The sequence below is a fragment of the Gouania willdenowi genome, chromosome 12 (assembly GCF_900634775.1).
Source record: "Gouania willdenowi chromosome 12, fGouWil2.1, whole genome shotgun sequence".
NCBI classification, from domain to species: Eukaryota; Metazoa; Chordata; class Actinopteri; order Blenniiformes; family Gobiesocidae; genus Gouania; species Gouania willdenowi.
In genome coordinates this window covers 30,861,872-30,887,608 of record NC_041055.1, presented here as the reverse complement: position 1 = coordinate 30,887,608, position 25,737 = coordinate 30,861,872, and the positions used below count along the sequence as shown (strand labels likewise).

Sequence of the window (25,737 nt, the reverse complement as noted above, 5' to 3'; positions counted from 1 at the left end):
TGAACCCTTTTTTTAAACCATTTCACCACCATTTTCTGTCACTTAACCCATTTTATTTCTGATTAAAACAAGGATTTACGTTTTTATGACGAATATATACAATGGCACAAATAAACTTCTGGATAACAGTAGATATTATTCAGATAAATAAATGTGGTTATCACAGATTCATAGAACATAGCCAAACCTCAGAGCTGCAAAACGGGTGATTTTTACAATTAATTACTGTGATTTAATCACTACTTCCTGTAGTTCCACCTTATTGATTACCTGAACTACGATCGCCAGAAAGCAGGACTGTTCTTCACCAACTTCTCCAAAGGTCCAACTGTCAAGCGTCTGAATCTGTACGTCGCTCAGATCGTCTGTTCTCACTGCAGAAATCCATCTCGATCTAATTTGTTACAAAAACACAAAGCAATTAAAACTAAAATGTCTCTGGTTCCTTTAGAAGTTAACGTTGCATATTTAATTATGGTTTTAATACAGGCAACGTCTGATTATCACTTTAAAGTTTCCAACTTAACACTACACACAAATCAAAAAAGAACAAAGCATTTGAAGCTGAATCATTTGTTTATCTGAAGCCCTAAAAATTTATTAATTTACAGTAATAAAGCCTTCGTTTCACAGTAGATCTTTGAGTTTTCAGAGCCCACAGAAAGCTCTAAACGTTTATAAAACCAGTGGTGAATCCATCACAATGTCCAACACTAATAAAAGAAAACATAAGGACGTTTTGCTCTTATAAAAACAAGGTTCTGATGAGTTCTTGATTTTCTAAGAAGGAAATCTGAGGGTAAAAAGTGACATTTATTTGAAGAAAATACGGCTGCGTTGACGTAACCTTCTGTACATTTTAATTAGAGTAAATGTGTTTAACATTTCAACAGAAAACAATGGTTCAAAAATAAATAATCACGATGTTTAGACGCACAAAGGAATCAGATTATACACAAAAGTGACAGAAAGCCACTGAGATTCATCAACTCTTGAGGAAAAGCACTTGTGAGACTTTAGAGTTAAAAAAAGAAGTTGAAATCTAGAACTGCTCAGCAGGCGCAGATGTCTATCAATCTAAAAGGGTCCGTGTTGTCCCTGAGTGTGGTCAGTCTTTAGTGTAGTAGTCCAACTTGCTGTCTATCGTTTTGCAGCCTTTGGCTGAGAAAACTCGATCAACTTTGGGAAAGTAAACCAAGTCTTTGGCCACTTGGTCGGCGACGTCTTGGTCCAGGTCCAGGTTTCGTGCTTTCATCTCGGCCATCACGCACTGGACCACGTGTTTGAACTCCAGGGGCAGGAACGGCACGAAGAAGTCCACCAGGTTCCGGTCGATTAAGCTGGTGCGGAAGAAACCGCCTGTGGAGAAAAAAGTATGATGGGTGGGGCGTGACAAACAGGAGGACATTTTAACTTCATACCAATCTTCTTAAATGTCTTTCTTATTGACAATAAAAATCATTAACTAAATAAATAAAGGCTAAATAAATGAGCCTGTGTGGCTTTTTTGCATCAGTAAATTTAATCCAGAATTGTCTTTATGGTCTGACTTTATTTGGAATAAAATTATCTAGATTTATGTTGTATATTAACATTCTTTATTAACAGGAAATAAAATGCCTACATACAAACAAAATCATAATTTAAAAACATAAATACGTAGTAGAAATTTAAAAGAGCATTAATTTATTAGACTGCATTAGAACTAATAAAGTGAAAACATAATGATTGACGTCGGCGTGTCATGTGCTCCACATGTAGCAGAACAATAAACTTTAAAACATGAATGTCCTTCTTTGCTTTCCTAAGCTTTTTGTCACAGATTGGAAACAATGTTTCTTTATTTCCTGTATTTTTTTTTATTACTGCATTTTCACATTAGCTTTTTATGCAGCTAATTAGTTTAAATTAGTTGTTTTTGTTTTTATTCATTATATACATTATAAAATATGTTGCCTGTTAGTTCATTTCTTATACTGAATTAGTTTTTTTAAGCTTTTTGTCACAGATTGTAAACAATGTTTCATTATTTCCTGTATTTTTGACTCTAACACTTTTTCATTTGGTTTTCATGCAGGTGATTAGTTTAATCTAGTTTCTGATTAATAATGAAATATGGTATTACTTGTTTATTCAATACCATAATGAACATTCACCTTTGTTCAAAGTGGGAAATACCCCCAAAAACAGTTATAGAAGCAGTGTTTAGTGGGTTCACACTCACTCTCCTTGTTGTTGAACACAGACAGAGACAGCGATGTCTCCAGGTCTTTGAGCTGAATCTCTGAACGATCCCGTCCCGCTCTCCAGAAGTCCAGGGCCGTCTGCACGATGCTCTCCCCTCCAGAGTTGCTTTAACACAAACCAACAGTCGACATTAAAAAAGGCCATTTTAGTTCAGGGGCCAAATACGGAGCAGTTTGATCTCAAGTGGGCCACGGATTTTATGCTGAAAAACGAGTCATTTCAACATTATTGTGTCCTAGTTTACACTTTGTGAGATACAAAATATGTACAAAACTGACAATATCCAACCAATAAGTGACAGATATCAGTCCCAACAGGATCTACACTTTAAATTTCCTAGATTTTGGAACCAATTTCTATTTAATTATGGAAATTATGTAATAATTTGAGGAAAATTTGAAGATTTTTTCAAGAGTTTTTCAACAGTTTAACATTAAAAATGACAGATCATCAATGTGTGCAGAGTTCAAAAGCAGGGTTTTTTTTTCTTTTAAAAAAAGAAGAAAATCATGATAAAAGTGACTCTACATACGTGAATTTTAACTCTTTTTTATCAATATGAAATAAATGTTGGCTTAAATAACTTTTGTTTATCTTCTATAAGAGTTACAACGTTGACTTTCCGTGGTGGGTGTGGCACACCAAAGCTTACACACACTTACTGTAATAGTGTGTTTAGTGGGTGTGAGCGTGTGTCAATAAAAACCTGAGATCACTGTGTGTGTGTGTGTGTGTGTTTTTCCCACTAGTAACATAAAAAATATAAAAACCATTGCATCAAAGAAACACTTGTTTTTTTAAAAACACTATAAATTATGAACAAATTGCTAATGTTCTGTATTTTCTACAATGTATTTTTTTTATGTTACTAGTGGAAAACCAATAAATAGGGATGTAACGATTCACTCAACTCCCGATTCGATTCACGATACTGGGTTCACGATACGATTCTCTCACGATTTATTTTACAAAATGGGACTGTAGACAAATGATGACTGAAAAATATTCCTTTATTTTTTGGGGGGAAAAAACTAGAAAGTACTGTTCTATTTTCCTTTCATTTTTCATTGTCAAAAGAATCCCTTGATAAACTATTCAAAACAATGCAACTTAACTAAAAATAAATCTTGAATTAAATAAATAAAGGAATAATACAAATGAAGAAGCCTATTAATTTAAATTCTGGTTCTATAGTAAACAATGCAAAACTGCATAATAGTTATTTTTCTTTTTAAAAGTGCAACTGAAAATGTGTTTTGTGCCTTAACAATTGGACTTTAAAAAAACAGTCTGCACTGTATTTACGTCAGATATTAGTTTGGACCAGCAGAGGGCGCCGGTAACCCAGTGTTCGGTTGGGATGCAGCTATTCTGTGCAGTGAAGAAGAGATGCTATGCTAGCAGACAGAGCTAATAGAAAAACTTGATTTTTAGAGATATTCACGTAATCTTACAAATATTCTTTCGGTGCTAAAGGGGTAAGGAATCATTTATGAACATGTTTAGGATTGGAAGGTGGCCAGAAAGAAGGTAGTAGCAGATTCCGCCCGCCGCCATGGCATTTGGACAAGAGAAGGATAAATATATCTTGGTTTAATAAAAGTACTGCGACGCAATTTTCAGAAAATCAATATGAACCGTGATACCGATGAATCGATTTTTAGCTGCCTTACGATTAATCGTTACATCCCTAATAATAAACAATATGTGATGTAGTTACTGAGATTTTGGAAGCTGAAAATGGAAAAAAAAAATAAGGAAAATCAACACATACTAAAAGTGAACAATTAATTGCATTTGCGATATTATCGTGACATCATAAAAAGCGATTTTCTAATCGCTAAGGCTACAAATTTTTTTTTTAAGTATTCATTTATTTTAAGTTTGTTGGGAGTTTGATTTACCTAAAAAACATCCAATTGGTTAAAACAGATAATAGTTCTCCAGTTACTGACTGGATATTAGTAAGCTTTTTTATAATTATATATATCTGTTTATTTTATTTATTTATAGACTGTCCTGTTACATTTAGACCACATGTTTACATGTTTCATGAACAAGGTATACACAGGAATCTTGAGGTTAAGTTCAATACCTTTTTAAGTCTTTTTTAAAAAAAAAACCTTTCAAAACCTCGTCACCACTTTAAGCTGTTGTTAGCGACGTCTTTAACAGTTGTAGTGAACAATTTAACAGAAATGATGTAAGCTGAGAAGTTGTAAAACCTGAAAGAATAAATTAAACTAAAGGCAGGTTTATAGACATTCTCCTCAGGTCACAACAAGTAACAACAGTTACTCAAGGCCAACTGGCAGAAAACAAAAACCTATCACAACATGATCTACGACATTGCCTGAGATTGTGTGATAGGGATGGGCGATATTGACAATTCATCACGATAACGATAAAAATCACAATAAATAAAAAATAATAATAAAGAAAATTCACAACTTAGTGTAAACAGGTTCTTTACAAACACAAATAAATGTGAATACATCAACATTAGACACATTTAAAAAGGCTACAATAACTGCTGACTCTATGAGTTCATAAGCTGATATTTTATGGAATACATTAGTGCATGTGGGTCACATGTAATTTATTTATTTCCTCATTTGAAATAAAAAAAAAATTCTGAAAAAAAGCACATGAAAACCAAAAATAACTCCATTAGTGTTTTTACTGCTGATGAATCTTGTTTAATTTATCTGATAATGAGTTACATAAAGTAATGATTGATAAATAACTCTGATTTCCTATAATTAAACCAGATCAAGCTGATGATTTAATCATTCAGTATATTTAGGTGTAATAATCTCAATAGTTACATTAGTCTAATGGGACCAGCTTTGGCTGTGAACACGTGAAATATAATTAAAAAATATTGCGTTTCACAAATTGGGACGAATTAATAGTGACATTATTATTTATGCTAACATTTATTTCACACAGCGTGTGACATGTTTAGCTTTAATCCTTCCATAGTAAAGAGTTAAATCTGACCATAAACAGTAAGACGTGTTCTTTTTACTTGGTCTGTTCCTTATATGGAGTGGTTAGCGTTAGCTCTGTGTGTCGGTGTGTTAGCTTAGCATAGTTAGCTTTAGTTGAGTTTCCAGTTCATAATCGTTGCTACAGGTTCATCTCTGTCCCCGTGTTTGTGGAACTTTGGCTGGATCTGACGGAGGAACTTGGATTGGTTGACTTTGTTGGATGGTTATCTGGTTTTAACCAAGTAGTGGTCCATGATGTATCGCAGCACGGCAGCTTCAGGTAGCTCAAACGATCACCTCACACACAGAGGCGGTGCACATCAGAGCTTCCGTAAACAACGTTCTGCTGCAGAGAATAATAAGTTGACAACAAACAGGGGCCGTTTTTTTAACGTGGAACATGTTTTTTTGGGGCATTCTTAATTAAATTGAGGGACAAATGGCCTGTGGCCGCGCTAATTTCCGACATGGGAATTTATCGTTTATATCGAGGGATGACAAAAACATTTTCACCGGTAAGAATTTGACGATAAATCATAAACGATAAAATATCGCACATTCCTATTGTGTGATTTGCTTTCCATCAGCTTCTCTGTGTCCATCAGCTCTTTGACAAATTAACATTGGGACCATCCACAGTGTCAGACATGCAGTTTATCAACACACTAATGTGAGTTAATATGACAGTCTGTTCACTTATGACATTATGACTTGAATTTATTGTTTGTTCTTAAAAAAAAAGGCATTCAAATCAATGTAGCACGTTTCAAACATAAAATTGCATCAAATGTTTGTTACATTTTAAAACCAACTCCTACACACACACACACACCTTCTCTCCCTCACACGCACCCATACGCTCGCAGTTCCAAGGCTATCTAGATCCAAGTACGCAAGTGAGTCAAACTTGAATACCAATAAAATTTAATACCTCAAAAAATCTTAATACTTTTTAAGGGCCTAATTTTCCCACAATTGATTTATCAACTTTTAATACTTTTGAAGACCCGCGCACACCCTGAGGAAACGTGAATTTAGATATGTTGAGGAGGTAAAGCCACAGATCTGTTTGCTTTATTGCTGTAATCTGTGCTTTAAAATTTATATTTTATACTTATTTAAAGTTTAAATGAACCTGAAATTCTTTATTATGAAACAAATTGATTTATTGCTTGTGTCATATAAAATACATGACAAGAGGTCCTTGAAAAAAAGAATCGCAATATTGAGGAAAAAAAAAATCGCAATTAGATTATTTTCCAAAATCGTTCAACCCTAACACATACTATTGAATAATCACGAAACAATTGATAAACATTTCTGATTTTTTTTGGAGTAAAGAGCGTGGGATGTCCTGAAAATGTCTTGGAATGAGCACCAAGCTTTTATTTGACTTTAACTCTGCACATACTTACAAACTTCCTTTAACTTACTGAGAATAAAAAAAATAAACTATAATAATCTGATGTGTTGTAGAGCCATCTATATTGTGATATTTCAATATTACAATATATCTTCCCACCTTGAATGATAACTGCTCTGTTGAGAAAGTCGTGTCTGTGATTTTGCCTTAAAGTTTTGATCAACTTCATTTAAATTAACCTAATTTAAATGATCCCGATGACATCATTACTGACCATAATGATAAAACAAAAATAGACGCAAGGCCAGAATATTTGACAGTATCAGAAGTTATCAATAACCTACAATGTTTCAAACTCTACAATCCCTGGTATCGTCGACAACAACAGAACAACTTTATCCACAGATCTGATGAGATGTTTAAACACTCTGAGCAGGTGAAACTGATAAAAGCTGACTCATGTTTTCATGGAGCGCCACTGTACTTGACGAGAAACAGGCGAAGCTTCACAGACACGTTGAAGTGGGTTCACATTTAAATTACTGCTTATAAACTAAGACATAGTAATGTGTTTATACGAGAAAGGGTTAAATCTAACATTGGAAAACAAAGCACTGTCAACAGCTATTAACAGCTAGAATAACCTTGATGCAGAGACAAAACAAGGCACTTTGAAAGACGATGAAGTTTTCTTTTGAACTGGAGGAACGTAAACAAAGTCGGGGAATGAAATCTGCAGGGAACAAGGACGACACGAACAACGATGGAGAGGAGGAATGAAAAAAGACAACACTGACTACAGATGAGAAAAAATCCTACATAAAAAAGGACAAAAAATAAATAAATAAATGAAATTGTGTTCAGAACAACCTAAGACTGTTTGACCAGAGAGACAAGCTTTGATGTAAATTTTCTGTGTACAAAACAGGGGACGGGACTTGGATAAACAAACTGCTTCTCTCGTCTCCTTTTTCGGCATGTACAAAAAAAAAAAAAAAAAAAAAAAAGAATAACAAAACTTCTGTGAATGCAACCATGTCGGAAATAAACTGAATAAATAAATAAAATAAATAAGTTAAATGACTACTGGTCGGCTCTGTATTTATGATTTGCGTAGTGTTTTGGCAGTTAAGATGGTGTTTGGGGCGATATAGACGCTGTTTGGGGTGGTTTAGAAGGTGTTTGAAGCCACCAGGATGGGAGTGGGGTGAGCGGTGCACCCAATGAGAGGTCCCCGGAAACATTTCCCCTTAAAAAAAAAAAACAGTTTTACTTTTTTACTTTTATTCACATTCTGTCAATTTCCGCGTTCAACAGTGGATTCCGTTTTCATCGGTCAACTACGTCCGCGATTCTGTCAACGTGGATTTTATAGGGCCCTAGAAATGTATCCAAAGTCTTAAAAATCTTTATTTGACAGAGGGGTTTTTTTTTTGGGTAAATACCTGATTAGTTTGGCAAAGTCTAAAACTTAAACATAGTTTGAAACATTTAGTCCCAAACATGACATGGTAACAAAAAATGAATTTGTGGTCACAAGATACTAACTGGTCCTCTGGAGGCTCTGCTCTGGGAACCCTCATCAAACCATAGCAGGGTTGACAACAGGCAAAAACACGCAACTTCCTGTCTCCAACAGCAGCGGTATTAACTTTTACCATGTCATGTCTGGGGCTCCGTAAACTCCACATGAACCGTCTCCATTTTAATCTTTGCTGGTTGTACCTGAGGAAAATGAAGATGGCTTTCCGGTACGACACTCCGTCCAGCTTGTCGTAGTAGTCGAGGTAGGGCTTGATGCAGTCAATCAGGCCTGGGTGCATCTTATCCATCTCATCAAAGATAAACAAGGAGCGCTCACAGCTGCTGACGTTGCCTTTGATCCACTGCTGTAGCTCAGACTGAGAGGGAACACACACACAATTACACACATATGTAAAGTGTAAAGATATAAGTGTTTCATATCAGTCCATATCAATAATTATTGATTCAGTGTTTTTTTACTAGAGGTCGATCGATATGGGATTTTCAAAGGCCGATGCCGATTTTTAAAAAAATATTTCTCCCGATGGCTGATATACCTTTTTTTTAAAGCACATTGATTATGAAAGAATTGAAAAACTCACATGATGTAAATTTATATATTAGAAATTAAATTAAATACACCAATAGAACTCTGAACATTTATTGAACTTTAAATATACCCGTACACAACTATGTAAAACTAAAAGTCCAGGACGGGTAAGTAGCAGTAAAGCACGACAACAATATACAATGTGCAGTAGTGGTTTAAACTAAATACCTGTTTTAGGTATTACCACTCACTCCTTCCCTCTGTTCACAGCCACTACCATTATACCTAAGCATCATCATATGCACAACTACAACATTACATCTCACTCTCACTTTAAAATAATCAACTCTTTCCCACCCTTTCCATTTCCTACCTTGAGTCTCTCCTCCCTGTTCCCTTCCCCCTCTCCTGGGTGTAACACTGTCCTCTCTTTTTATATCATCCCTATAATAAAATGTTTCTTACCCTTTCTTAGGGAGGGCTGGTGATGGTAAAAAATATATATATATTTATTTTGGCCGATGGTTGATCTTGAAAAAAGTCCATATATCGGTCGACCTCTATTTTTTACCTTTTCAAAATAAGGGCCAAATTTAAATACTTTTATTTTAAGCATAATCTTTAACATTTAAAAAGAGGTCAATAAAACTCTAAAAAAAAAAAACTTTAAAAAAAACTCAATTTAGAAAAAATAAACTGTTTAATGTGCAAATATAGACATTAAACAATCAAACAAAATGTGCAACGCATTCTGTAAATAATAGATCAGTGCACACCTGAGGTAGAACTAACAGCTTTGACATGAAACAAACAGCATGGTATGTAATAAGAAAATATTATGGGGCCAATTATGGCATTAATTTCCTCATTTATAATGAAATTATTTTCTGGGGAGAAAAAAAACCAATGAAAAGCAAAAACAACTCCAAAAGTGTTTTTACTGTTTAATATAAATCACTGCTGCTGAAAGTTGTTTATTTTATATCTGATAATGAGTTACATAGTGTTATGGTTGATAAATATCTCACTAATTTCCTATAATTAAAAAAGAGCAGACTTGATGATTTAATCATTAATTACTGAGAGATATTTTGGTATAATAATCACAATACTTAAATTACTGTCTAATGAGACCAGCTTTTTCTTGTGAACACGTGAAATATAATATTGCGTTTCACAAGTCGGGACGAATGAATTGTGACGTTAGTTTTATGCTAACATTTATTTCAGACGAAATGTTAGCTTATCCTTCCATACATGTGTTAAAGCTGGGGTACTCGAATTATTTTCTTTAATTAAAAAAAAGATTATTATTAGCATCATACAATATATCGTAAAAGTAATCATTTCTGAAAAAACCGTACGTCTGCGTGCTGTTTGTGCCTTATAATGAATTATTTTAGTTAATAAAGCCCCGGAAGACGAAATATTGGCAGTCACGCCCTCCAGCTGCAATGACAGGATTTAGAGAAAGGAGGGGTGAACAGAGCCCACAAAGGAGCCTCCTCATTGGCTGTCGCAATATATAGTGAAGCGTGTGCACGGTGCAAACTTGTCTTCAGTCTTGGACTAACATTGGATGCACAAGTGGCTGTTTTCCTTCTAGACAGGTAATCTAATGTTCCATTTTCCTATATTTTGTGTGCATCTTTTTGCAGAGTGATGTGTTTTACCAGTAGTGCACGTTCAGCTCCCGTGCGCGATTTTGTGCTCTTACAGAGGAGGAGGAGACTGGGAGGGGTTATCGGAGTGGTGGACAGAATTTACGGTCTGAATTCAGCCACGCCCCTCTGTCATGGTTCAAGATTCAAGTAGTGCATCTTTAAATCTAACCATAAATAAATCTGTGGCTTTTTGTGGTTTGATGATGGTTTCCGGGTTTTTTTTAAACGAATTTTAGTGAATTTATCAAACTTTCTATCGCACGTATTTTCTATCGATATTGATTACATCTGTATCGCGATATATACCATTATCATTTATTCGCCCCAGGCCAAATTCTTCCTACCTTGTACGTGTCTATCTGAATTGGATGTGGGAAGTGCAGCGTGGAGGTGAAAACGTGCACAAAGCTGCTGTCCATGCCCTCTTTGAAGATGCTCTCTGCGATCATCTGGCTCACAAAGTTCTTCCCCGTGCCCGTCCACCCGTGCAGCGACAGCACCAGAGGCTTCTTCGGGCTCTCGTTGCTCATGAAGCCATTCACTGCTTTCAGGACGATGCGCGACGCGACGTGTTGACCAAACAGCTTCTGCTCGAGGTCCGTCTTCAAAGCTGAAGCAGAAAGTAGCAGGATTAGGGGCAGCGAACAATAACGTGACTGAAAGCTCTTTCCATCGCCACATTGTTAAGCACAGTTTTGCCTTAAAAACTATTATTCATGCTGCATCAGAGCCTTATCTACCACCCCCTTTGAAATGGTACGACCCACATGTGCACCCTGGGGATGTGACATGGGAAGGGAGATGGACAGCAGCAGGAAATTATGGCTTTCCTCAAGAAAGGAAAATCAGGCCAAAAACTCAAGGAAATAAAGGAGAAGGCGAGAAGGTGAAGCTTTTTTTTTTTTTAAATTACCTATGCGCACTCTTGCACATTTAAATGCTGGAATATTCCTTTTGCACGTCAAATCTTAATCTGATTTTTTTTTTATGATTTTGAAGACTAAAAAACAAAACAAAAGAATGGCTTCACCAGAATAAGATGGAGGTTTTGGAATGGCCCAGCCAGAGTCCAGACCTGATTTCGATTGAACATCTGTGGGGTGATCTGAAGAGAGCTGTGCACAGGAGATGCCCTCGCAATCTGTCACTTTTGGAGTGGTTTTGTAAAGAGTGGGCAAATATTACCTCATCAAGATGTTCCACACTGATAGACTCTTACCCAAAAACACTGAGTGCTGTAATAAAAGCCAAAGGTGCTGCAACAAAGTATTAGTTTAAGGGCGTTTATGCAACCAGGTTATCTAAAGTTTTTTATTTTCCCCTTGAAAGGTTTCAGTTAGTTTTTCCAAATGCAATATACAGGTTATAGGTCAAATTAAAGGTGGAAAAAGTTGTGAAATTATTTATCTTGTCATTTTTTACATCACAAAAACCTGGCATTTGAACAGAGGTGTGTAGACTTTATATATCCAGTGTAAGTCCCTGTTTTAATCAGAAATAAACACCAAAATCGTGAAACGGTGGTGAAATGGGATTTTAAAAACAAAAGAAATTGGTTAAAAGTTGCAGATTAGAGTGGCCAAAAATGGACAAAAAAAGTGATAAAAACTAAAGGGTTCAGACAAAGTGTCAATATTGACTTAAACGTAATGGCACGAGGAGGATAGTTTAAACTATTGTGGTATTTGTTTAAACTGGCAAATAATGAGCATGACAAATTGTGAAAGTGGTTGAATTGGCAAAAAATAAGGATGAAATAGGTTGAAAAGTGGTTAAAAGTTACAATAATGGGTCAACATGTGCAACATTAGTTGGGAAAAGTGGTGGAAAGGGTTTATAAGTGCAGAAAATGTCTTGAAAGTGGAAAAAATGTGCAGAAAAGGCATTTAAATGTGATGAAGTGGCAGAAATGGGAGTAATGTAGCAAAAATGCATTAAAAGGAGCAAAAATGTGGCAAGAAGTTGCAGAAAATTGTAATATATATATAAAAGCAAAAATGGGCATAAATTGTTCAATGAAAATATCCTAGTTTCTTGAAGATATCTGGCGCCCCCCTCCTAGTGTCTCGCGACCCAAAATGGGGTCCCAAGGTTGAGAAGCCCTGGTATACAGGATCAGGTGAAAAAGAAAGTAAAATAAAGTGAATGACTAAAATCCCTTGTTGCCATTAAACGTGAAATGTGTCCATATTCTGTGTTGTTGGCTTTAAAACGCATTCTACATCGGATGTCAAAATGCTGTGCACGTTATTTCCGCTCACCCGTGGAGTTGAAGTCGATCCACTTGGAGTCGCAGCTTTCGTGGAAATACTTGTAGATCGTCCGTCCCAGAGTGGCGCCGATTCCCACCACCATGGTCGTCGTGAACGGATCAAACGCGTGCACGAGCACCGCGGCCGTGGACAAAACATGCACGAGCAGAATTAAACGGGACGCCTTCATGATCGTCTGGACCGGCGGGGATCAGGCACGGGACCGCTTTGTGGGTATAAACGGACCATAAATGGACCATAATAGGCCCGTGAGAACCGTGCACAACACTGGGCTGCGTCCACCAGCCCAGACAACGGCGCACTTCCGGCTACGTCACGAATGCGTGATCAAAACAGCGGCTGCGTCAACTGAGAGTAGTTTTTTTTAATTTATTTATTACAAATCCGAAAACTCTTTTAAGAATTATTTATTACCATTTGCGGTATTTTCCCCTTTTTTGCTCAAGTAAAACAACAAAATGTAATTTGTCCGATATTTTTAACCCTTATATAAATAGAAAAGGTTGCATTTAATTTTCTCGACTCAAAAGTTTTTCTTCTTTACCATTCATGTGGATTTATTAGGTCATTAAAAATTATATATATAATTTAAATGTGGAATATGCATTCTCATACAATATTATTACAATAATTTTAGAGACTAATTCAATTGAGTTTCTGTGAATTTCAGGATTATTTCTTGAAATACAAACTTGTTTATATATTTTTTAAGTTTCACATATCCAAAAATCAAAGTCGCCATGACTGTATATATAAAAAAAAAATTTTTAAAAAAATTTAAAAAAAAAAGAAGCATTTACTTGTTTTGTTTTCTTTGACTATTAAGCTTCTGGTTTACTGAGTTGTATTTTTTTTTAAACTTGTGCCAAATAAAGCTCGTTATATTTTTATTTTGCTTTTGCGTTAAAACATGTCAGTTCTATTTCAGTTGTGCTGTATTTGTATTTATTGCTGTAGTTTGGTCATGTGTCTGTTACTGTTTATATTATCAACAAAAATTAAAAATATATTTAAAAAATAGAATATACATTCGCTGAGCAGTTTAACATAAAATATAAGAATACAATAATTTTAAAAACCAATTAAACTGAGTTCCTGGAAAGTTAGGGATTATTTCTTGAAATAAAAACTTTTTCTTGAAGATGTGAAACTGAAAAAATATATTGGGAAAAACTGTATAAACAAAAGTAGCAATGACTTGACTGTGTGTGTGTGTATATATATATAAATAAAACAACATTTACTCATTTTTTTCACGGTTAAGCTTCTGGTGTTTTTTTTTTAAACATTTGTTAAATAGTTTAACTTAAGATATAATGTTACAGTAATTTTCTTCAAATAAAGTTTTTTTGAAGATGTGAAACTGAAAAAATAATTCTGGTTAACTAACTGTGTATAGATACAGTGGATATAATAAAGTCTACACACCCCTGTAAAAAAATGACACCAATATAAATAATTTCAAAAATTTTTCCACCTTTAATATGACCTAAAACCTGTATAATGCAATTGAAAAACAAACTGAAACCTTTCAGGGAGGTGAAGTAAAAATAAAAAAAATTCAGAGAATGAGGTTGCAAAAGTGTGCTGTCACCATTTAAAGTGCCTCTGATTAACCACAAATAAAGATCAGCTGTTCTCGTAGCTTTTCTTCACATTTTTGTAGCCACATCTTCCAGCACAAGCCATGGTCCGCAGAGAGCTTCTAAAGCATCAGAGGATTTCATTGTTCAAAAATATCAGTCAGGTGAAGGGTACAAAATAATTTCCAAGGAATTTACAATAAAACATAGAACACAGTGAAGACAGTCATCATCAAGTGGAGACAATATGGCACAACAATGACTTTACCAAGAACAGGACGCATGTGGGAAAATGTGTTATGGTCCGATGAAACCAAGGATGAACTTTTTGGCCATAATTCCAACAGGTATATTCGGTGCAAAAACACTACTCATCACCAAACACCATACCTACAGTGAAACATGGTGGTGGCAGCATCATGCTTTGGAGCTGTTTTTCTTTAGCTGGAACTGTGGCCTTAGTTTTGGAATGGCCCAGCCAGAGTCCAGACCTGAATCTGATTGAACATTTGTGGGGTGATCTAAAGAGGGCTGTGCACAGGAGATGCTCTCGCAATCTGTCACATTTGGAGTAAAGAGTGGGCAAATATTACCTCATCAAGATGTGCCACACTGATAGACTCTTACCTAAAAACACTGAGTGCTGTAATAAAAGATAAAGGTGTTGCAACAAAGTATTGCATGTTTATGCAACCAGGTTATCGCAAGTTTTTTTTTTATTTTCCCCTTTAAAGGTTTCAGTTTGTTTTTCAATTGCATTATACAGGTTATAGGTCACATTAAAGGTGGAAAAAGAAATTATTGACCTTGGTGTCATATTTTACATCACAAAAACCTGGCATTTGAATATATCCACTGTGTTTGTGTATGTGTCTATATATTATTTCTGTTAAATAAAGCTTGCTATATTTTGCTGGCTTCTGCGTTAAAATATGTTTTTATTTCAGTTGTGCTGTATTTGTAATTATTTACATAAGTTGGTCAAAATGTCGTTATTTAAAATCAAAGCCTGTTGCAAAGACATGGAAATGAATGTGGACTTGTACTTGTTTCTGTTCCACCTACACGTCAAACAATAACTTATTATATGACTGGTAACGTTAGTATTGTGTTTGAACAAAGCAATACTGGTGCAAAATAAAGGTTTGGAAACATGAAACAATATTTCCTTCTGCAAAAAATGCATATTAGATTTATCCTGTAGTATAATAACACTATTATGAATCACAAAAGTAGTAGTAGAGGTGTTTGTTACCTGTTTTGTTGAAGGATATCCACTCAGGTCGACAGCACTCATGGAAATAGTAGAAGATGTTCTGATATGTGGCTAAAAAGCCGGTGAGAGCCGCAGCCATGCCCACCGCTATGGTGGTGCTAATGGGTTCGAGTGCCTCCGTCCTGGTTCCGCTGGTGAAAAGAACCAGTAACAACAGCAACAGTGGCGAACCACGACCATGACGAGCCCTCAAATTCATCCTAAACACACACGTTTCACATAAAACATGAGTTCAAGCCGAAAACACAGAGAGAATGCTAAAGAAAGCTAACAGTTTGAAAACGATCGTCAAACAAACAGCTGCACATGCTACAGGTTGTCAGGAAGTGACGTCACTGGTCAACGGTCAAACTTCCTCAATCAGAGTTGGTGTTGTTGCCAGATTGGAATGGTTTACTGCGTAATTGTTTGGATTTTAATTATTCATGTCTTGTGTACGGAAGCGGATTAGGGCCAATTTTTATGTAGAAAATAATTTTGGGCAAATTAAGAATAAAGTTGAAATTTCAAGAATAAAGTTGAAATAAAATGTCGAGATTTAAGTCAAAAATTAGATTAAAACTTCTTCGAAAGAGAGGGGGTTACAAATTAAGGGGACAATACAATTTGAAGATTTTAAGTGACAAACTTAATTCGGTTTAAAAACGGGTATAAGAAATTATTAACACAAGGTAAAGAAATGAATCTGATCACTAATCTATGTTGTTTTTTTCTGTTTTGATGAATAGTTATAGACTATTTGTGAATATGTAGATTGTTTAATGATATATGGGTAATTAATGGTATTATTAGTTGTATTTAAGAAAGCAAAATCGGTAGTGATTAAAGGGGTAGGATAAGTTTACTCTTCCCCTTTTCGCATATATAAATTTAAAAGTTTTGGTGGATCATAGCAATGGTCTATTTCTGCTGTTGTAATTCATAATTTAAAGTTTTTTGTTTTCTAAACTGTTTTTTTTTGTTGTTGTTTTTAAATCATTTTACATGTTCGAAATAAAGACCTCCATCAATCAATCAATCGATCACAAAGTCGAAATTTTGATAATGAACTCAAATTACGATATCGTTATTAAAGTTAAAGGTCTGCCAATAAAAAAAAAATCTACGGAAGCTGACAAGGGCCAATTCACCATATGACAACAGTCTATTCTTTTCTTTCTGTAATGCTGCTGGAAATGTAATTTAATGTAATATCTAATCTAATAAAACATGTAATTCTTGAATTATTGCCATTTTAACTCAACCAAAAGACATAATCTTTTTGCAAATAAATGATACTGTAAATTATTTTTTTAAAAATCACACATGCACATACACACAAAAGGTTGACACACAATATGAGGCAGGAAAACATGTTGCAACTTTTTGCAAAAATCAAATATTCAGCAAAAAAGAAATAGTGCACATCTTTATTATATCCATTTGATTTACACTTTGTTACAAAAAAATGTATTATAAATGCACATTTATAATCAATCAAAGATGTGTTATATAAATTTCAATCAACAGATATTTGTCTCGTGATCATTTTGTGTTATTCAATAGTCGTAAAAATTTAAAAACAGACAATTACAGACGCATTTGAATCCCTGAGGACAAAATTGCAATCTCTTATTAAAAAAGTGGACACCAAAAGGCCAAATATACCCTTAACCATCATTTTAATAACATTTCATAGTAAATATGTGTTGCTTTTATTACAAAACTAGTGCAGTGCCCGTATGGAAGTATGTATGCTATAGAAAAGTGGGAGGTTCAGTAGCTTTTACATGGATGGTTAAATGAGGTTGTGTTTGAAGGTGGGATGCCAGGGGCATTTAGGGTTGTTGTGAAATGTGTACAGTGATAACTATTGTGTTTTCATATATTTTGGCTTTTAGCAAGGACACTGTAGGGAGTTGAACTTCATCTATTCTGATTCCAGTTTGTTGTCCTCATGGATCTAGATCTCCTCAGACCGGAACAGACTCGGTCTGGACTCGTTTAGTGTCAGTAATTCACAACAGTCAGTTTAGATGCACATGGAATTTGTAAAGCATTTAGTAAATTCTTTGCTTTTGTAGAGATAATTTATTAACGGTATCATTCCAGTCCAAACAAATCCGACGTCGCACACCCTTGAACCGAGCAGCAGCCATGTGCATGTTCCACGAGCAACAGTCATTGTTGAAGTAGGACTGATGACATAATCACTGTAGAGCTAGGACTGATGACATCATCACTGAGTCCGTCTATTCAGGAGGTGGGGCGTCCAAACAAATCCAACATCGCACACCCAGATTGAAAGTCTTAGGTCAATCTGAGCCTGATTCGCAGAAATATTTGAGGAACACACAGACAGATATTCCTTTCTTTTATAGAGAGATGATCCTGATCACTTTGAAATGCAGCAATTTGATATCCCAGGGATGTGTTGCGATTCACACCTCTATTTTTATCCCACGGCTACATATGGGCTCTAAATGACATCCTTCATTTATCACAAGTAAAATGTAATACTGAAACAGACTAGTAATTAAGGAGGTTTAAAAAATACTTGATTTTTTAAAATCATGTTGTTAACGGAAAAAAACCATGTAAATGCGCTAACTTCCACATAGCACGTAAACACCCGGTCACTAGGTGTCAGTGAACGCACCATCAGACTTTGTTAAACTACATCACTTCTCAATGCATTTTAGCTGGAAGTTGATTGCACTTTATTTTCATAAAACATACTGGGCACTTATATAGATGTATGTGGTCACTTTTTTTTTTTTTTTTTTAAAGAATTTAAGACTTTAACAGAATTAGAATCTGTTGTAGATGCAAACGTTAAAATTTTTGGAAAAATGTAATTTGACAGTTTGATAAACATAACACCTCTTTTTGATATTTGCACTTGAATTACAGTTAGTTATCCTTACTTCCTGTTGCAAGTTTAAAAAAATAATAATACATTGTATTTAATACCATTTTGTACTTTATATATATTATAATATATCGTGATGTATATCGTACTGATTAGTATCGCAATATATATTGTATCGTGACACACAAATCATGAATCGTATAAGGCAATGCAAACCCTTACTAAATGACAGTTACTATATATCATAAAATCCTAACACTGTAAAGTAAAACACTTTGGAAGATGATTGAATTACTGGAAATTAAACCAAATATTTCCAAGGACTCCATATTTAACCCCTTAAACACTGTATGTGAGCAGAACGAACATAACATTTACAGTAGAATGAGGCATGTTTGAGTGAGCACTGAGTCATTCATCATAAAAGCATTAATGGTGGAGGTGAAAATCACTAAAAAAGAAAGACATTGATGGAGCTGTAAAGTGTGAGGTGCAAAAACTTTGTTATCCAACATTTCAAAAGTTGGGGCAGTGGCTTAGTCCGTAGGGACATGGGTTGGGAACCGGAGGGTTGCCAGTTCAAGTCCCAGTACGGACCAAAAGAACGGAAGTTGTTCTGGTTGCTGGAGAGGTGCCAGGGCACTTCTCAAGCACTACCGAGGTGCCCTTGAGCAAGGCACAGACCCCCAACACTGCTCCCATCATTGTAAAGCGACTTTGAGTACCCAGAAAAGCGCTATATAAAATCGATGTATATATTAAAAGTTATATCGTTGCTTCAAAGATGGGACACCTTTATATTGTGTATTATTATAATTTTTCGTCATTTGTTTTCTCATTTTGTGTTTTTTTTTTTGTCTTTTAGTGTATTTTTGTTGATCTGTTGGCAAGTTGAAATACATTCTATGTATTAGAAGTTGTTCTTTGGTGTATTTTCCTCTTAATTTGGGTGTTTTTGTGTTTTTAGTCATTTTGTGGAATTTTGTTGTCCTATTGTGTATGTTTTCTGTCATTAAGTGTCTTTTAAGAAGTAATTTCCATACTTTTAGAGTCAATTCTGTGAGTTCTTCTTTCATTTTGGTCTGTTTTTGTTATCAGTAATTTAGTGCATTTTTGTTGTTGTTTTGGTTTTTTGGAGTAAATTCTATGTATTTGTTGTCGTTGGAGTCAATTTTGTGTATTTTTCTGTAATTTTTTGTGTTTGTTCTTTTTTGGGGCCGCACAAAATTAGAAATGAGGCTGCATGAGACCCCCGGACCATCAGATGCCCATGTATGGTTTATCAGGAAATACTAAACTGTTTTTACCAGCTGCAGACACCTTTGTTTACATTTTCCCATTAGTCAGCAACTAGTGGTCAAACAAACAAGTGGAACGGCAGCCTTTTCTCGATGGTCTTGCAGCCATTGGAAGAAAACAGTTTCTCATGCTTGGGGAAATAGATTAACTCCTCGGCGACCTTTTCAGCCACCGTTAAATTAGGCTCAAGGTTTCGTTCTGCCATCGCAGCCAGGACACACTGTTTGACATGATGCTTCTCAAGAGGCAGGAAAGGAACAAAGACATCCACCAAGCCGCTCTCGATCAGAAATGTTTCGTAAAAGCCACCTAAAGGGATGCGATACCTCAGAATTAAACAGGTATTGTTTTAAGCAATTATAGTAAAGTGTGTATTTTACAGTAGATCAGATCTGATGGGACCGTCACTTACCACCAGCATTGTTGAATGATGAAACGGAAACTGATTTTTCCAGGTCTTTCAGCGTAATCTTCTGTCGATCCAATCCTGCATTCCAGAAATCTAAGGCAGTCTGTGCAATTTCCTGCCCCCCACTATTGCTATAAGAGCGTTAGAAAAAAGGAAAAACATGTTATAACTTATATAACTATATTATAACGTTCACATGCAAAAGTGTGATTCATCCATTTTAAGGTTAGTGGCTAAGGCTAACAGCTAAGGCCAGCAGGTAAGGCTAACAGCTAAGGCTTGCAGTTAAAGCTAGCAGCTAAGCCTAGCAACTAAGCCTAGCAGCTAAGGCGAGAAGCTAAGGCCAGCGGCTAAGGCTAGCAGCTACTGCCAGTGGCTAAGGCTAGAAGCTAAGGCCAGCGGCTAAGGCTAGCAGCTAATGCCAGTGGCTAAGGCTAGTAAAAAAAGGCCAGCAACTAAGGCTAGTAGCTAAAGCTAGCAGCTACGGCTAGCGGCTAAGGCCAGCAGCTAAGGCCAACCGCTAAGGCTAGCGGCTAAGGCCAGCAGCTAAGGCCAGCAGCTAAGGCCAGCAGGTAAAGTCAACAGCCAAGGCTAGCAGCTAAAACCAGCATCTAAGGCTACAGCTAAAGCTAGCAGCTAAGGTTAGCAGCTAAGGCTAGTAGCTAAATCTAGCAACTAAGTCCAGGAGCTAAGGCTAGCAGCTAAGGCCAGCAGCTAAGGCTAACAACTAAGGCCAGGAGCTAAGGCTAGCAGCTAAGGCCAGAAGCTAAGGCTAGTAGCTAAGGCTAACAGCTATGGCCAGCAGCTAAGGTCAGCAGCCAAGGCTAGCAGCTAAGGCTAGCAGCTAAAATCAGCATCTAAGGCTACAGCTAAAGCTAGCAGCTAAGGTTAGAAGCTAAGGCTAGTAGCTAAATCTAGCAACTAAGTCCAGAAGCTAAGGGTAGCAGCTAAGGCCAGCAACTAAGGCTAACAACTAAGGCCAGGAACTAAGGCGAGAAGCTAAGGCTAACAGCTAAGGCCAGCAGCTAAGGCTAGCAGCTAAGACAAGCGGCTAATTTCTGGCCGTGATATACTAATGTATGTATTTTAGTCATTCGTGGCCACATGTTAGTATTTCGTTGCAACAAATTAGTAATTTTTTAGGAACAAAAAAAAATCAAACTTGAAAATAAGGTTGTCAGTAAATAAATCTGGGAATTTAATTTATGCAAAATCATGCAGCACTAATATAGTTAATATAAATCTAGGATAAAATAAAGAGCTGTATTAATGTCTAAAGGCTGAATATTAGGTTTAAACACTGGCCATTTGTCACATTTTTCCATTGTTGCTTTGCTCTTGTTTTTAGTGCAGTTATTTTATTCTAAAGTGACAAACCTGAGGAAGATGAAGATGGAGTTGCGAAAAGAAATTTGACCCAGATGGTCATGGTAGTCCAGATATGGCTTTATGATGTCAATCAATCCAGGATGCATCTTGTCCATTTCATCAAAGATGAACAGTGACCTTTCACATGATCGGACATTGTCTTCAATGAAGTTCTGTAACCAAGTCTAAAAGGAAAGGAAAAGTAAATGAATTCCACACAGACAAACAAATCATCAACTTCTCAGTAGTGCTGGGCGGTATGAGTGGGTTTTGCCCACAGTTTGAAATGATTCAGAGAATAATCACTGCACTAAATAAGCTTAGAATTATCTTTTTTTACTTTCATTTGTATCCACACCAAAGTCCATTAAAGAATCTTGGACTTTAAGGGAAGACTGAGCGGCCTCTGAATGCCGGCTCTCAGCAGCGTTGAGCCGCTATATATTGAGGTGTATAGAAAACTCATTATTTAACCCTCTTATTATCCATGGGGTCAATTTGACCCCATTCAATGTTTATCATTAAAAAAATAATAGTTGCATTGGTTTTTTAAGCTCTTATTTTATGACTTTTCCTAATTGGATGCATACAATTGAATATAGCATAAAATTATCATGTTGATATTTTCTGAATGTATGTTTCACACAGTTGTGTTCCTCTGGGGTCAATTTGACCCCAAGATGTTTTAGCTGTCGAGTACGTGCAACAGCGTCATCTCATTTGACGTCACCACCAGTGTCATTTGACTTCACTTCCGCAGAACTGCATCAGAAATTCATGCCAAGAACAGCAGTAGAAAATGTATCACACAATCTTTTGAAGGCAAAAGGTAGAAATATGCGTGAGCTCATTCTCTTTGGTTTTGAGCGCTTCATCACTCATTAGCATTAAAAAAAACTTAAAATGAATGTTTATGCTCCTTTAAAGAAAAACATGCAAATGCTCAATTAATCCCAGAGCAGCGTTGAGTAATTAATTAATTATAATTTAAAAGTGTGTCCTGATGGTGGCGCTAGAGAAGAGGTCAGGGTTTCATTATCAAGGGCACAACGAATAATAACAAAGTGTCTTACACAAAAACTTTGTCAATGTTCTGAAGGCAAATATCCCTGGGGTCAGATTGACCCCAAGAATAAAATGTGTCAGTAATATTTGAGGATAATAGGAGGGTTAAACAAAAGTTAAAGAAAACTCCAGAATTCAGCATGAACCAGTATACCTTCCAACACTACTTCTATGGTATTTATTTAAAGTCCAAACCTTGTATTGAGAGAGATTCTCGACATGTGGGAAAAACTTAGTAGCTGGTAGAAGATGCACAAAGCTACTGTCCATTCCTTTCCTGTAAATGTTCTTGGCAATTATTTTGCTGATGTGATTTTTTCCAGTGCCGGTCACCCCATTCAGAGAGAGCACCAAGGGCTTCTGTGAGTTGGTGCTGCTCATGAATCCCGTCACAGATTGGAAAATGACGGGGGCAGCAATATGTTGTCCAAACAGCTTCTGTTTCAGGTCATCCTTGAGGCCTTCAGAGATGAAACGAGAAAAACGTAAGAACTATTGACAGCACTTTATAGATTTGGCAATGTCCAAAACCTGGGGTGTTAAACTCATTTTAGTTCAGGGGCCAAATACGGAGCAGTTTAATCTCAAGAGGGCCACGGATGTTATGCTCGAAAACGAGTAATTTCAACAGTATTGTGCACTAGTTTGCACTTGTATGCATATTTAAAATACAAAATATGTAAAAAAAAAACAGACAATATCCAACCAATAAGTGACAGATATCAGTTCCAACAGGGTCTTCACTTTAAATGTCCTAGATTTGTAACCAATTTCTATATAATTATGGATATCTTTGGAATAAAAGGAAGATTAGATATAGGCCTGTAGTTTGCTAAAGTGCTGGAATCAAGAGTAGGTTTTTTGAGAAGGGGTTTGATTACAGCTACTTTAAAGGACTGTGGCACGTAGCCTATTGATAGGGATATATTTATTGTCTCCAACAAAGATGGGCAGACCAGGGGAATAACTTCTTTAAACAGCTTAGTTGGGATCGGATCTGAAAGGCAGGTCGATGGTTTGGAGGATGAAATAATAGAGTTAAGTTCCTGAAGTCCTATATGTGTGAAACAGTTTAGGTTAGGCCTATTTACATTTAATGGTACAGCAGGCCCAGGTGAAGGCAGGGAGTGGCTAATTTTATCTCTAATCTTATGAATAATGCAAACTGAATGATATGTGGTAATAATAATGATATTAATAGTAGCAATTATATTAACAATAATAGTAATTCTAATAGTAGTAATTATATTAACAATAATAATAATAATAATAAGTAGTAGGAATAATAATATAGTAATAAGCATATTAAAATAGTAGTATTAATGAAAATAATAATAGTAGTCGTAGGAATTACACAATAGTAACAATAATAAGAATAATAGTAGTAATTAATTAACAATAATAATAGTAATAATAATAAAAATAGTAGCAGTAATAATAATAATAATAATAGTGGGAATTATATCAACAATACTAATATAATGAAAAATAATAGTAATAATAATAATATTAATAGCGTAATAGTTTTACTATTATTGTTGCTGTAATGATTTAAAATAAAAAACCTAGCTGAGATATTAATTATAATCATGTTTTTTTTCTTTATGTACTTTATTCTTTCTTTGTGTTTTGTCTTGTATGCTAGTGCATTAATATCTATGTATACGTGTATATATGCACAAATTGTCTATTGTATAGAGTATAATCTACCTCTATTATAAAGAGAAAACTTTATTTTATGTTATTAAATGCTTTCCCGTGACTTCCGGTGTAAATGGTTAACCGGAAACACCCGAAAATACCGATTAAACTTGACTCGGTTGAAAAGTTTATAATAAAAAAAAAAAAAACCCAAACAAACTGTTAGTGACTGAATGTAAAGCCGTACCTTTGGGGTTGTAACCGATCCAGTTCGAGTTGCACCTTTCGTGGTAAATGTAACTGTAGAGCGCAGTTCCGCTCGCCACGAGCCCACCAACAACGACAAACGGGTTCGCGTGGACCCGCAGGATCCCGCTGAGCAGAACCAGCACACACACACGGACACACATGGACAATAGCTTCATGGCGTCGAATTATTAACTCCTCTGTGAGCCACGCCAGCGTTACCACTACCACCACAGCCCAGCTTTATTACACTTATACTTTCACTTTTCAACCGGTTACATCAGAGGGTCGCTTTACTGTCAGAATATAACCTCCTGTAGATGTAAGTCATACATGAAACACATGCTACTAAATGTACTGAAGTAAAAAAAAAAAAAAAGTTAAACCAATGTCCCTTTAGTAATAAGACAGGGTTTTTAAACCAGCAAATTCAATATCTTTTATTTATTTATTTATTTTAAACTTGTAGAAAACTGGTAAATGGAAACATGTTTAATCTGATACCCTTTATGAACACCTGGAGAATTTAGCACTCACAATAAATACATTGTGTAAATGAAATGTTATAAGAAAAGAAAAAAAAAAAAGTGCAAATGCTCAATTAAAGCAGCAGCTTTGAGTTTAACGTTTTAAAAAAATTTGAACATATTAACCATAAAACTAAGGGACCTGTCTAACAAAGAAAAGAAAAAAAGCTCAAACTAACTTCCAACATTTTGCGTCGTTTTACGTGGTGACGTCACCTTTGAAGGTCTTAAAAGTAACAAGCTCATTTTTAAAATGTAAGGAGTAGACAGTGCAGATATTTGTTTGAAAAAAGTAAAAGTAAAAAGTCACAAAAAAAAAAAAAACTCAAGCAAAGTACAGATATTAGAGAAAACAACTTAAGTACAGTAACAAAGCATTTGTACTTCGTCAATTGTCACCTCAGAAAGTTATTATTTTCTTTCCCCCAACGTTAAATAAATCTTGCCACAGTTCCTTTGCATACAGTAAACATCTCGTGTAAATCTTGCACAATTACATTTATTTTCCAAAATAAAAGGTTTGTCAAAATGTACTTAAATAACATAAATTAATTCAATTAAAAATAAAAAAAAACTTAGAGCTTGAGAATAGAGATAAAAATAAGTAAATCAAAAAAATTGGCCACGTTTTTCTGTATGTTTTTTCTGTGGTTTTATTTACTTATTTTCATCTGATCAATTCAGAAAAAAACTAAAATTTAATTAAATTAAAAATAAAAAGATCATCAGGCTTTAAGTATAGCTACATTTATGAATGATAAAACTGAGAAAATAATCTCTACTTAATGCTGTTTTGGCACCGAGAGTTACGTTTATTCTGATTGGTCAGCTATGATGTGATGCCTTTGATTGTTGTTT

At 35.4% G+C, this 25,737-nt stretch overlaps 2 protein-coding genes across 3 annotated transcripts; both read right to left on the bottom strand.

Annotated features, from left to right (window-relative positions):
• Nucleotides 1–794: 794 nt before the first annotated feature.
• Nucleotides 795–15,809, bottom strand: LOC114473095 (torsin-1A-like). Of its 2 annotated transcripts, none has more exons than XM_028462491.1 (5): nucleotides 15,453–15,809; nucleotides 10,686–10,951; nucleotides 8,329–8,504; nucleotides 2,225–2,352; nucleotides 795–1,359 (listed from the first exon to the last, which is right to left on the bottom strand). In XM_028462491.1, the coding sequence occupies exons 1-5, from the start codon at nucleotides 15,670–15,672 to the stop codon at nucleotides 1,109–1,111; spliced, it is 1,041 nt and encodes a 346-aa protein (XP_028318292.1). In that variant the 5' UTR covers nucleotides 15,673–15,809; the 3' UTR covers nucleotides 795–1,108. The 2 variants fall into 2 exon arrangements, with proteins under 2 accessions (XP_028318292.1, XP_028318293.1); XM_028462492.1 differs by lacking the exon at nucleotides 15,453–15,809 and adding an exon at nucleotides 12,603–12,920.
• Nucleotides 15,810–19,096: 3,287 nt separating this feature from the next.
• On the bottom strand, nucleotides 19,097–24,620 carry LOC114473097 (torsin-1A-like). The gene is made up of 5 exons (XM_028462493.1): nucleotides 24,354–24,620; nucleotides 22,661–22,926; nucleotides 21,410–21,585; nucleotides 20,036–20,163; nucleotides 19,097–19,932 (listed from the first exon to the last, which is right to left on the bottom strand). The coding sequence occupies exons 1-5, from the start codon at nucleotides 24,529–24,531 to the stop codon at nucleotides 19,682–19,684; spliced, it is 999 nt and encodes a 332-aa protein (XP_028318294.1). The 5' UTR covers nucleotides 24,532–24,620; the 3' UTR covers nucleotides 19,097–19,681.
• Between the last annotated feature and the right edge of the window lie 1,117 nt (nucleotides 24,621–25,737).

Bases quoted from the DNA above. Each gene is read 5' to 3' on its own strand.
- LOC114473095 (XM_028462491.1), bottom strand. From the start codon at position 15,672: ATGAATTTGAGGGCTCGTCATGGTCGTGGTTCGCCACTGTTGCTGTTG. The intron at 8,505-10,685 runs GTAGGAAGAATT...GTTCCCTCTCAG, and splicing joins TTCAGATAGACACGTACAAG to TCTGAGCTACAGCAGTGGAT. The intron at 1,360-2,224 runs GTGAGTGTGAAC...TTTTCTCCACAG, and splicing joins TGTGTTCAACAACAAGGAGA to GCGGTTTCTTCCGCACCAGC.
- LOC114473097 (XM_028462493.1), bottom strand. From the start codon at position 24,531: ATGAAGCTATTGTCCATGTGTGTCCGTGTGTGTGTGCTGGTTCTGCTC. The intron at 22,927-24,353 runs GTACGGCTTTAC...TCATCTCTGAAG, and splicing joins GATCGGTTACAACCCCAAAG to GCCTCAAGGATGACCTGAAA. The intron at 21,586-22,660 runs GTTTGGACTTTA...CTTTCCTTTTAG, and splicing joins AGAATCTCTCTCAATACAAG to ACTTGGTTACAGAACTTCAT.